The sequence below is a fragment of the Monopterus albus genome, unplaced genomic scaffold (genome assembly GCF_001952655.1).
Source record: "Monopterus albus unplaced genomic scaffold, M_albus_1.0 scaffold106.1, whole genome shotgun sequence".
Lineage (NCBI taxonomy): Eukaryota > Metazoa > Chordata > Actinopteri > Synbranchiformes > Synbranchidae > Monopterus > Monopterus albus.
Genome location: NW_018127986.1, coordinates 1,850,612 through 1,863,535, shown reverse-complemented (window position 1 = coordinate 1,863,535; position 12,924 = coordinate 1,850,612). Strand labels below are relative to the sequence as shown.

The following is a 12,924-nucleotide window of genomic DNA, read 5'->3' as shown; positions in this document are numbered from 1 at the left end:
GCTGAGGTGCTGACCAGTACTGGGGTAACTATTTTGAAAACATAGCTTTGCAAGCTACTAATTACTTCATACTAGAAGAAGTTGAACTACTGCAAAGCTACCCTAGAGAGAAATCCAGTTTAGTTAACTTGGGCTGTTTAGAAAAATTAGTTCAAACTACTTAGTTTAAAAAAATACTTAGTTTAAAAAAATATTCAAATTAACAATGTAGATGTGAAATAAAACTATAACAAAATAGTATAATACAAAAAGTAACATGCCCCCCCCCCATTTGTTTGTCTGCATACATTTTCATTATTATCAGAATCAAAATCCTCTCCATAGTGCATCAGTGGTATTTTGATTGGAATTTGAATTTGAGTCTTGACAAATAGTCTTTGCACAATTTTATTTTATGTATTATCTTCGTTAACAGCTTAGATTTAGAGTCTCAGACCTACTGTTTACCAGATGGTGGCGGTAATGCTATATTTGGTTGTTTGCCGACCGCAAAAAAGGCAACCCACGAAGAAGAACTACGCATAGTATACTTTTTGTCCGTTCGTCTTGCCGTATCTGACACGGCGGGATTAACTTGAAGGAGTCGCGGAATCTAAACAGTCGCAACTTGACATGTCTTAATTTGTTCTTTGACACCGTAGCGCATGATCACGGGCCACACTGTCAGGACACACGAGGTAACTTCCATGATGTCTAAGACGACACATAAGATAAAATGCTGTCGCCAGAACTTGCGACATCAAAGTTGTTTACTGAGGCCAGATAGCTAGCTAGCTAATTTTAACCATTTGTGTTATGCCTGCTGCTGAGTTTCAGCGGTTCATTAGTAAACATGACATGTCATATATGGTCAACTGCCTAAGTAACCCATGGTATGTTTCCAGGGTTCAACGTTAAAGATGTGCTCTCTGGCGCTGTTTCCCCCTCCGCTGCCCCGCGGACAGACAACTCTATGCGAGGCCAACAACGAGATGCTGCCAGGGACCGACACTCAAGCCCGACTCAAACACGTATGATTCAACATGCAGCTAATTATCTCTCGCGGTGTGTTGATTAAACGTGATTTGCTGGGTGTGGATTTAAAATCACTACCCGACCTTAGCCTGAGATATCAGTGTTAATGAACTGCAGTAACTAAGTTAAATGTGTAATACTACTGTCCTGTGGCTTGTGGGTAATTATTATCTTGTCGTGTGTTTTTTTTGCAGGACTCTAGTGCTCTCAGCCTGTATTTCCCCCGAGAGTCTCTGAAGCTCCACAGTCGCACAGAAATCAGCAGCAAGGCAGCTTTTCTGGACCACTCTGAAACACTGTGGATGAGGAGTGCAACAGCATGGTAAGCAGTTGCAATATACACTTGCACACAAATGTAAATTTGATGCTTTCTATGAAAACAATGATATCACTACCCGACAGGACTGATGAAGATGATGCTCATATATTTGATAGGGGTTTCCTTAAATATTACAGAACATTGTGAGATAGTAGTTTGCAGGGAATCATATATAACGTGGTTAAACTTTTAACTGTCAGCGTCAGCCAGATGAATTTTATAACATATTTGTAATGCAGTATTGTTTTCACTTTCATCAAAATGTATGTATAGCTACTCCAGCTTCCTCCCACAGTTCAAAGACATGCAGCTTAGGTTGATTGGTGACTTTAAATTGCCCCTAGGACTGAGTGTGAGTGTGTGGTTGTCTGGTTCTAAGTTTCAGCCCTGTGATACACTGGTGACCTGTCCGCGCTGTGCCTCGCCTCTCACCCAATGTTAGCTGGGATTGGCTCCAGCCCCCCGCGACCCTCTTCAGGATAAGCGGTGTATATATACTGGATGGGTGGGTGGGTGGATGGAAAGCTGAGTTTAAACATGGGTGTTTTAGTCTCCAAAGGCACAGAGAAGCATGTGCACATGTGCTGTCATTTACCACCCACAACAGCCATCCATCCATCCATTTCCTGCCTCTTATCCGGGGTTGGGTCGTGGTGGCAGCAGCGTCAGCAAGGTATTCCAGACATCCCTCTGCCTGGCAATGTATTTCAGCTGCTCTGTCAGGATTCTGAAAACAACAGCAAAAGATTTCAATGGCCAGAAAACTGTTAATAGCATTAAAGTGTCAAGTAATGGAAGGATGTGGCTGTGACTCAGTCACTCAGATATTTGCAATCTGTAAAACAGATATAACTAGAAACTCAGAAGAAGACAATTTCTTAATGAATACTTTAACAGTGTACAGTTTTTAGATTATATACAGCAAGAGATCATATCACAATGTACTGTCATAGTAATTCGGTCCAGGTCTGTTACATACAAAGATCATTTTTGCAACTTCTCTCTCTATTCCAGGCGTGATGGTGGTTTCACAGGGCTGCTCAATGAAATTACCAACTCGCATACAGAGGGTACATAAGGCACCAAAATCTTTTTCACTTTAACACCTTATGACCTGATTCTGTATATCCATCGATGATGTGCATATACGATAATTTCCTTCTGTCTGTTGTGCTCTCACAGTGCCCAAATGGCTTACAGTGAGTTCTGGCTGTATCCTGGCTTTGCTCCGATGGGTCTCGTCTTTTCATGGCTCCCTTTATCCTCATCTCACAGTGAGTTGTGGCTGCTGCTAAACGCAAAAATGTGTGTGTGTACTTATTGGCTTATTGTTACTTTACTTAGATGTTTGACTTTAAACTTCTGAAATTGGCATGTTCACAGATTCTGGACTTTTCAGTGAGAGAGAAGGTGTAGATACAGTTCAGTTATATTCTTAAAAAAAACAACTTTGAACATTTATTGGGAAAACCCACAGTTGGAAACCAAATAGCAGACCATTTTTATTTTATAAAATCTGCCTGGAGGGGATCTGTAAATATGTTGTTTACAGCAGTACACTTGATTATCTTGGGTTTTGTGTTATGTTAAAATGTGTATTACCTGTTTGTCATTTGCTCCATAGTTGAGCAGTGAGGACATGATTGCTGAGTTTTCACAAGTGCTGAACTGGTAAGTGCCAATAGGAATCTGTAGTTTAGTTTTACTGTCAGAGTCCAAATAAATATAAATACATTATGAAGAAACTGAGCACAAATTAATGTCAGACAGATTTATTGTAAAACAAATTTAGAACTGCAACAACTAGTCAGTCAAACTGCTGATCAGCAGAAAATGTATTAGCAAAACCTTTGATAGCTAATTTATCAGTTAAATCATTTTTGAGGAAAAATACCAAACACTTGAAAGTTTCATGTTCTCACATGTGAGAATCTGCTGCTTTATCTTGTTTTCTGACGTTTTATAGACCTAATAATGAATCAGTCGATCTGGAAAATAATCAGCAGAACGATCTTTAGTTGGAGCTCTATATAAATGAGCGTGAAACTGTTGGAGGTGTGGACATGTGCAGTGTTTTTGAGCAGCGTCATAAAATGATGATAAGCTAAAATGTAAAGACAGTGTTACAGAAACATTTTTGTTTTAAAATTGTTGAGTTAAACAGTCACTGACCTTTCTCTGCTTTACCAGGTCAGACTGCGTGGTGCGAGCCTTTGCCTGGCATCCTCATACAGATAAATTTGCTGTAGCCCTTCTGGACGACTCAGTTAAGATCTACAACCCCAAAAGGTTGGCAAATAATTGTTAACCACAGCTCTACAGTGCATGACAACACTCCAGCCATGTACTTTTTACCAAAACACAATTTCATTGCTAGTCTGTAAAAGTACTTTGGTGCAACAATGAACATTTAATTCCAATCCCCAACAGTTTACAAACACGCTTAAAATCTGACTGTATGTCATTGTTGTTCTTTGACCTCTCAGACATTCTGTGACAGTATTGTCAAAGCTCAGGCTTCTATTTGTCTCTCAGTGCCACAACTCCCACACTGAAACACCGCCTGCAAAGGAGTGTGGCAGCAGTGCAGTGGAAGCCGCTGTGTGCGTCCGCCCTGGCTGTCGCTTGTCAGAGCTGTTTGCTGGTCTGGCATGTAGACCCCTGTTCATTGTCAACCAGGTATGTAAACTCAGGTCTTAAAAAGTCTATTAGGGTTTTTCTACTCTAATGAATCCTAACAGAACATGTAGCTGGGAATTGTAGTCCCAGGTTCTCCGTTTGTTTCCAAAGATGATGATGAGAGATGGCTGTCGCATGGTGAGTTCAGCAGATTCTTTAGGTTATGACAGGTAATAATACTGTTAACCTGACGTAGCAAAGTTTTATTTGTAAAATAAAGAGTAAAAAGCAACTTCCTCTGAACTGTTGGTCACATTTAGGTAGATGAAACAAACAGTTTTTCAGTTGAATCATAAAGTTCAAGAAGAGCCCCCGTTAAAAGAGTGTTGTTTTTTTGTTTTTTTTTGGTTGTTTGTTTGTTTTAGTACAATAAATCCTTGATGTTTGCGAAGTCAGTGAGTCTACCCTACTTTTGGCTCTTCCTGTAAGGGGTCGCCACAGCGAATCCGATTTGCATGATTAAATTTGGCACGTTTATATCCCAGATGCTCTTCCTGACACCACCCCCTCTATTTATCTGGGCTTGGGACCGGCACAGAAGTCACTGACGTGAAACCCCTGTGGCTAGATACCTTCACAAGTCATTGAGTAGTCATGTTAAATAATCATGCTCTTGATATTGACTAAAATAATCGTGATTTTTGCTGTAATTGTGCAGCCCTAGCTACAGGGGGTTTCACACTTTGTCAATTGTTAAATTGCATCCTGTGTGGTATTATAAAGGTTTTTAAAGATTAACTTGGTGAACTCGGCTTCTCTTGTGCTGTAGTTTTTTTTTTTCCTTTATGGTACCTGTTTCTCGTTTTATCTCAACCTCTCCAGGCCTTCCTCTGGTTGTGCTCAGGTTTTGTCTCATCCAGGTCACTCTCCAGTCATTTCCATCGCCTGGTCACCAAGCGGGTCTCTTCTTGTGTCGGCCTCACCTGTGGACACAGCAATGATGGTACAAGGCCACTGTTTAATCTTTATGTCCGCCTCATGTTGCAAAACATTTTAGACTGACATTCCTGTTGTATCCGTCAGGTTTGGGATGTAGCTGCAGAAAGCTGTGTGCCACTTCAACGTGTTGGAGGAGGTGGGGTCACCTTCCTGTCCTGGTCCCCTGACGGCAGCCATGTGCTGGCTTCTACACCATCTGCCCTGTTCAGGTTAGAAACAGCTTGGATACTCTGGAATGTTCAGTTTAAAACCTGTTTCTGACCTTGGAACCATTTTGTGGTGCTGCTCAAGCACATTTCAATTTACAGATATGTAAAGCTGCCAGTGAATATATGTGATTGTTCTCTGCCATGAAGTGTGTATGAACCAGATTCACTGGCCTCTAGCTGTGCTGTAACAGAGGCCCACTCAGTTTTTATGAATATTAATGAACATGCAGGGGATTAATGACATGTTCTGCAGTTTAGCAGATATTATAAGAAGATAAGTGGAGCTGTTGCACATGGATAAATCAGGTTTCTTTCTTCAGGGTTTGGGAGACCAGAATGTGGACCTGTGAGCGTTGGCCATGTGTGAAAGGGCGCTGCCAGGTGATAACAAGTCTACAATTGGGTAACAACACATTTTTACAGCTTGTATTTATTAAATAATTCTGAATCTGTGTTTGTCTCTGCTTCGGTTAGTCTGGCTGTTGGAGTCCAGATGGGAGTCGACTTCTCTTCACTGTCCAGGGAGAGACAGTTATCTATGCTCTGACCTTCACTGACGCACCAGGTTCATGTCTCAGTCTTTACACTAAATAACCAGTACCGTGTCGAAGATACATTTATTTTGTAGCTTGAATAGTTTTCCTCTGAAGTTGGATGAAAATCTGATTATACAGTAATACTTTAAAAGCTTTTATTAAAAACCCGACTTAGCAGGTAACAGGAAAAGGTTAAAAAAAAAAAGTAACCTGTATGATGATGTTATTCAGCAGGTGTTCCTACAAGCACATCCAAAGGGCCGCAGGCAGCAGCAGTGGTGGCTGACCTGTCAGAGACGACCTTTAACACACCAGATGGAGACATCATGTAAGGTTCTCCATACTTATGAAATGGAATCCGTTTTTATCGATTAAACTACCTAATTAAAGTACATGACTTAGTTCAAGAAGTTCCACCTCTACCAAGCACAGTATTAAAGTTCTGCTTACATGTTAATACATCAGTAATAATAATCCAATAATATAACACTGACATGCCCTTCTGTGTAATCGGTACTTTTACTTTTGATAAGTAAGTAAAGTTTGTTGCTTGCTAATACTTGTGTACTTTTTGTCTTGTAACATTTTGAATGCAGGATCTTTAGCTCTAATGAAATGGCTTTACTTGAGTAAAACGATCTGAATACTTCTTCCGCTACTGAATATGTGACCCAGGAAGCTTTGTGTCACTCAACTCTGTCTAATTTTCCTGCAAGTGTTGGCGGAGAGATCCAATCTTTAGCCTGGGATCCAAGAGGGGAGAGGCTTGCAGTGCATCTTAAAGGTTTTTCTCACGTTTCCTCTGTTCAGTATTACACTGGGCTTATTGTTGGTGTATATTTCATAACGTCATATCACTGTCCTTATCTGTTCTCTCAGGTGATTCACAAGCAGCGGACCGGCCTGCAGTTATAGCTGTGTTCAAGACAAGAACCAACCCTGTCTTTGAGCTTTTGCCGTGGTTTGTACCTTTATGTGTGGTTGCATTTCATATTTGTGTAGCTTTAGCAGGGCACAAAAAGTATTGCATTTTTCACTATATATATTTCAGTTACTATGAACCCATGAATATTTCTTGTGTTTTCCTCTTTAGTGGTTTTGTTCAAGGGGAACCTGGTGCAGAGCCAAGACTGATGCAGTTCCACCCGAATTTCCAGCACGGAGCTCTGCTCACGGTGGTCAGTCGTCCTTTTTTCTCTTCTCTTATGTTTTAGTAAATAAACTGGAGGTTGTAGCCATAGGCAGGGAATCCGCAGGTCTTAGTGCTTTCACATATCACCTGTTTGATTCAGTTAAAATAATGAGTTCATTTGCTTGGTTAATATGGATGGTTGCTCTCAATCGACCATACTGACCAACCACGGGATTTAGTGATGGCAGGTATTAGGGCTGAATGCTAAACTGTTATGTGAACGTGATTAAGATCCCTGTGCGATCTCAGTCTCACATGACAATGGCTCTGTTGTGTTTGCTCGCATCAAAACAAGCGCCCCCTTTTCCTTGCTAAGCTGCATTAAACAATAGGAGGAATGCGTTACATCATGTGGCGAGCTGTAGACAGGAAGAGAAGACCTATTCAGAAATGAATACAGCATGTTTGAGAGTGTAAAAGATGATCTGTGCCCTCCTGCAATTATTTTTCAAACACTGCACTGCCTTCCCTATACACCTCGTGCCGAATAGTTGGGTTTCCATCATCCATTCATGCTTTAACTGGTGTGACCATAAAACAGGTTTTTTATTTGATGTGGTGTTAAAAAGGTCTTTAAAAAGTCTCATTTAACTTGATGATAAAACCAGTGGCCCTACTGGCTGCTCCCTCTGCTGTCCACCACCTCCAGAGTGACGTTTCTCTCTCTGCTCTCAGTGTTGGTCCACTGGAAGAATTACCCATGTGCCTTTCTACTTCCTGAGTGCTGGTTTCCCACGTTTTGGCCTCAGCAGCAGCCCTCCACTGCCGTGCTTGCAGGAAAGGCCTGCTGACTTTGCCAGTCATTCACTCTTCACAGAGCTCATCTACTGACGACCATCACATACCCAAAAATCATTTTTGTTTTCATGGATTGTCAATAAATGTATAGAAAGTTCTTGTTCTACTAAGACTTGTTTCCTTATTTGTCTAAATGTTTGAACCAAATGGACATCATTGTGAGGTAATGATTAAATGTGCAGTTTAATCACGGTGTCTTTAGGTTAAAAGAACACCACCAGTTGCATCTCAGTGGAGAGTTTTTTTTAAAAAGGATCAGACAAAGTATTCAGTAGGTAGTGTGTTTACACTAGAAAGTCACAACATAAAGTACTGTATACTCAAAGCAGACAGTGATTTTTGAGTGTCCTTCTGATGCTTACTATTCTCCCACAATGCAATGCGCAAAAGAAATGGAGGAGCTACTCACAGCGGGAAAATGACAACTAATTTAGGGTGGTATTGTAGCAATATGGAATTAGATTTGTTTCAGAATAACTGAACCGGAATAAATTATATCAAAAGTGAGTAAATAGTTTGATCCTATGCCTTTGTTCTACTGTATCTCTCTCTTTGCTGTTACGCAGTCCTTAAATTTTGAAACAAAATTATAAAACATGGCTGTTCCCCGCACGGTCACATGGAGAACATCCTTCTTTAGGGAACTTTTCACAGGTGTCAAAAAGGCACAGAATAAATCATTAATGACTGTTTCCATGCTGTGTATAATAATACTATGTTTTAGAGAGAAAACATTTAAAAATAACTGCACAACAGCAAGAGTTCTGACATTTATTTAGTTGTTTTTTCTAGTGTGTCTTTACAGTTTTTGCCTGTGCTTGCCTTTTTTCTCCTGAAATGTGAAGTTCATTATTTGTAAAATCATTTACTTGTTTATATTCATAGTGGCACATTATATTTTAAATAAGAAAATGTCACCGTGAAGTCGAGCTTTTTTTAATTCGGGTGAGTAGTGATGCAACTGTTCAGAATCATCTTTACTTTATGAAATGCTTGATTCCAGTCAACTAAATGTTAAGTTATGCCTTTTAGTCCAAAAACAGGTGCCAACTACACCCCCAACCTGACGCCACAGAACTAATAGAGTACTTTTGTTCCTTTAGTTCAGAGATTCTTTCATGTGAAAACGCACAACTGCACAGTCTTAAATTTACAAACACACACCACACATTTACACACAAGCTACACACACAGTTAAGAGTAACCGACCTCAAGAAATACAAGTTTGACAAAAACATTTAAGCAAACATGAATGGGTCTGGAAGAAAAACATCCCCACGCCATTTCTGTTTTTATTCAGAACTCAATAAAAATCAACTTCATTCTTCATCTGGTTTTTCTTTTATTTTCCAATTTACAGCAATTAGAAGTGTAACAAAAACAAAAATGATCATGGTCATAATAAAATTAATTTAAAAATGTACACGCCCTCACACACACACACACACAGACAACCCACCCTGGTTGTTTTTGAGCTACCGTCCTCAGAGTCCTGTGTTCACCTTTGGTGGTCTGGACTTGAGGAGGCCTCCATGTAGCTCCAGAGTCTCTCCTGTCTTAACCCGACTGCTCCCCTTCACCTGGGTGGAGTGTGAGTGTGTGGTGTGAGGCTAGTGGGAATTAAGGGGCGTTGGATGGAGAATTGCAGAAACTCATAGCACCTTCTGGAGAGAGAGCAACCCAAAGCAAAGATGGCCATTCAGGCTCAGATCCACCTGGTCAGCTCAGATTTAAATTCAACATTTTCACGTTGTTCTTCGTTGTGAGGTAGCTTTAAACAATCTGGATGACTGAAATAAAAAAATATAATATCCCTCATATTTTTCAAAACAATTTTTTGGTTGTGGGGGGCCTGGGCCTTCTTGTGATGGGCAGTCAAGGGGTCCAGGACACTGAACCATACATCCCAAAATGTAACCTCACTTTCCAAAAAGTGTTGGTGTGCATATAGACACATATACACACATATGTGGAAATATATATAAACCATCTGGTTGTTTATAAGCACAGACTTTTACAACAGTAGAACCAAGGATTTACAATACACAGTAAAGGATTGACTCCTGCTCACGATGGACAGGCCTGGAGCACCTGGATTTGATTTTACTTACTGAGAATTTTGTTTTGGTCTATACTGCTTCAGAATGTCGTATGTGTGTGTCAGGAGGGAAACAGGTGGAGGGAGGTGGAGTAGGGCTGGGACAGAGGTTGTGCGGCTGCTCTGTAGTGGAAAGGGGGCAGGTGTTACTTACAATGTAAACCCGTCCAGTCCTACCTCAACTCTGCCTATTCAGGCTGGACAATAAATAAGTGATATCAAGTCATGTTTCTGTTCTCCATAACTTGTTCGCTCGGTCCCTCTTTCTCCTGGCTCTGATTCATTCCCGTCAACAGTGGGCCGTGGGAAACATGACTGGATCTCAGGAAATTGGTTGACAGAGAATGCTGGTGTGGTGTACAGATATTGCTGGTGCCCTTCAGTGCTAACATCCAAGGAGTACAACTTGGAGTGCACTTCGTTGTGAAAGAAAAACGATCAGTTTTCTTTTAGAATTTCCAGTCTTCTTTATTGTGAAAGTGATTGTAATGTTTGATGGTTGAGTTTTATTTATTTCCTAGTGTTTGGGGGGCCATTGTGATACTCCACTTTACAAGAAACAGACTGCGCCTACATCCACTCCAAACTCCTGATCTGCTCCTCCGATGTCCAGAGGAGCAATGTCCACAATTGGCAGACGGGAGGTTTTCTGTGTTTTGTACTCGATGACAGTCTTGCCCCAGTGGCCTGTATGTTTCTGTTAATTGAGATTGGAGAAATGTGTTAACAACAGTTTCATAATACAATGGCAATTACTGGATAGATTTAACTATCTGATTTTTTTTCCTGTCTCTGTGTTGCAGCTGTCAGCACTCACCTTGCAGCCATCCTCCAACACGCTGTATGTGAAGCGACTGTTGCCTTCTGCACGGATCTCCACATCGTTGGAGCCTTGCAGCAGCAAAGCCTTCTTCAAGTTTCCTGTGGTTTGGTCCATGTAGGCGATGCTGTTCTTACAGTGGTAAGTGAGGTTCTGGGATGCCTCAGTGGACAGAAGCCTCAAGAAGGTAAGCTGGATGCTGGCAGTGTTGGCAGCAGGGCCGTCCTGAGCGTAGCTGAACTGCAGAACCAGGCAACCAGCAGAGTTCATTAGCAGCTTTCATGTTGAGGATTATTGAGTTCTTCAAGATTGGTTTATATAAAGAAATTATCTAAAGTTATACATAAATGCACTCACATGGAATCCTCCATTCATGGTTTCTCCAAACCAGATGTGTTTGCGGTCCTTGCTCTTGCTGCTCCACCAGTTCTTCTTCGGTACCTTGGCGATCCTCGGGTAGACACAGGTCTCTCCAGTCTCCATGTTACAGTAGACCTTCATGGCGTCGGCCATGCTTCCAATGTTGGGATCAACCCAGTAGTCACCTGGAGAGGTGAGAGAAGTGGGTTAGTCAGGAGTGAAGCTTGAAAACTAAATGCATTTCGGGCAAATAGTTTTTACTCCACATCAGACTAAAAATTCATATATACTCATTTCTAACTCAGGTCAGATATTTGATTTTTGCTATATATTAGTCTGGGTCAGGTCCATGTTGTGAAAAACTGTCTTTGGCTTCACAGCATATCAGCAGAATACAGAGTAATTGGCAGTAGGATTATGGTAATAACATAAAATTACAGTATACATAAAATAGAATAATGTTGTAATGAAGTGAAGAAAAAGAGAATGTGAAATATAGAAGCTGAACAGTCAGCATCCTGATTGCACTTGCTAAGGAGGACTTGGTGTACACTTTTTTGGCGGCTCTAACTTGGCTCTAAAATGAGGGAAGAATCACTTATAATCTGACAATATTTCACTCATATTTTGTCACTTGGTTGCATCTGTGGCTTCCCTATCATTTTGCTAGTTGCAATCTCTGCAATTTCAACGTATTCCTAACATTTAGATATCCATACTACATGGCCATAATGAAAACTAAGATACTTTTCCCCAAATTCTTATGCACCGTTTCCAGACTCTGCCATTAAAATAATATAATTCCTACGCAGACACAATCTCTGGATGGATTTCTTCACAGTGTAGTCAGTATTCTCTGATCCTGTCTTGGGCCAGACTTTGAGAAGGGTTTCCTTGGTAGGGAAAATTATCTTCTGTCCTTATTCAGGCAGGGAAGCACAACCAATTCATAAATTCAGAGGAAATAAAAATATAGCACATTAAAGTGGTATGTCTGTCTGATTCTGTCACCCTCTCTCAGATACACCACATTGCTGCAAATGATGCTGCTGTCTTGATTCCAGTATTTCTGAAGTTTCCAGTGAGTAAATTTACAGCTACTTCTGCAGCTGCCACTGTTTATAGGGTCTACAGTATTTTTATTAGACTTCTATTGGTTACTTTTATCGTTTCAGTTGTTTCCCTTTGATTTCATTTTTGTCAATATTAATTTGTCATTAATTTTATAGGAGTCATAGGAAGCTCATAAATGAGCCTTGTGGAATCCCTCCTGTCATAATGATGCTTTCAAAGACAAAGTTACCAGAAAAATCCACCCTGGACTTTCAAGTACAAGTAAGTGTTGAATTATTTTCAGACTGAGCTTCCAGAAGTTACAAAGACAGAAGGACCTATAAACACCTATCTACCCAAACAGTGGTTTTCAGTTAGTTGTCAAAGGCTGACAGACCTTGGTGTTCAGTCAGGAAATGCACCAAAGTCTATGTACTTTTTAATTCCCCTAAAAGGTGCCAAAAATGTCAACCAAGCACAGTCTGTACATGCCCACACACTGTCTCAGAGCTAAATGCAGGCTAAAAGCAGTCAGATTTTCTGTGAGCTGTTAGCTGATTGCTAAGTTGATTGTAAACATTTTTTTCTAAGCTAAAACTTAGGACAAAAATAGGACAGCACTCCACTAAGATAATTTATCAGGAACAAACACAGACATCAGTGTGCGAACAAACAATAGACTAAAATAGTTTTTTGAGGATTCAGCACCCCACTCTACTCTCTGTATTGGGCTGAGCATGTTGTTTTTACAAGTAGCTTTGTTTAAAATAAAGACCTAATAAGAAATATCCAGAAAGGAACTGTTGACAGTTTGCAACCCAGTTAGGGACTTTTTAAGGCAAAAAGTCAACAGATCAGCAAACTTTCTGTCCTTTCTTCATCTTTCTTGGCTCCCCACCCTACTTAC

The 12,924-nt window shown here is 40.6% G+C and overlaps 2 protein-coding genes across 5 annotated transcripts in view; one reads left to right on the top strand and one right to left on the bottom strand.

Moving 5' to 3' along the window:
- The first annotated feature begins 528 nt into the window (after positions 1–528).
- Positions 529–7,796, top strand: aaas (achalasia, adrenocortical insufficiency, alacrimia). 4 transcript variants are annotated; one of them, XM_020610589.1, is made up of 17 exons: positions 530–677; positions 885–1,010; positions 1,209–1,336; positions 2,348–2,403; positions 2,516–2,607; positions 2,958–3,004; positions 3,524–3,622; positions 3,869–4,012; positions 4,835–4,955; positions 5,036–5,160; positions 5,481–5,541; positions 5,635–5,725; positions 5,931–6,024; positions 6,413–6,480; positions 6,576–6,657; positions 6,790–6,874; positions 7,564–7,796. In XM_020610589.1, the coding sequence occupies exons 1-17, from the start codon at positions 645–647 to the stop codon at positions 7,717–7,719; spliced, it is 1,608 nt and encodes a 535-aa protein (XP_020466245.1). In that variant the 5' UTR covers positions 530–644; the 3' UTR covers positions 7,720–7,796. The 4 variants fall into 4 exon arrangements, with proteins under 4 accessions (XP_020466247.1, XP_020466246.1, XP_020466245.1 ...); XM_020610588.1 differs by having other exon boundaries at positions 5,928–6,024; XM_020610591.1 differs by lacking the exon at positions 3,524–3,622 and having other exon boundaries at positions 529–677.
- Positions 7,797–9,787: 1,991 nt separating this feature from the next.
- col2a1a (collagen, type II, alpha 1a) overlaps positions 9,788–12,924 on the bottom strand; it is a 23,699-nt gene continuing 20,562 nt past the window's right edge. Inside the window, 3 exon segments of the mRNA XM_020610687.1 lie at positions 9,788–10,481; positions 10,602–10,844; positions 10,962–11,187. Coding sequence (XP_020466343.1) covers positions 10,335–10,481; positions 10,602–10,844; positions 10,962–11,187 — 616 coding nt within the window. The 3' untranslated portion in view covers positions 9,788–10,334.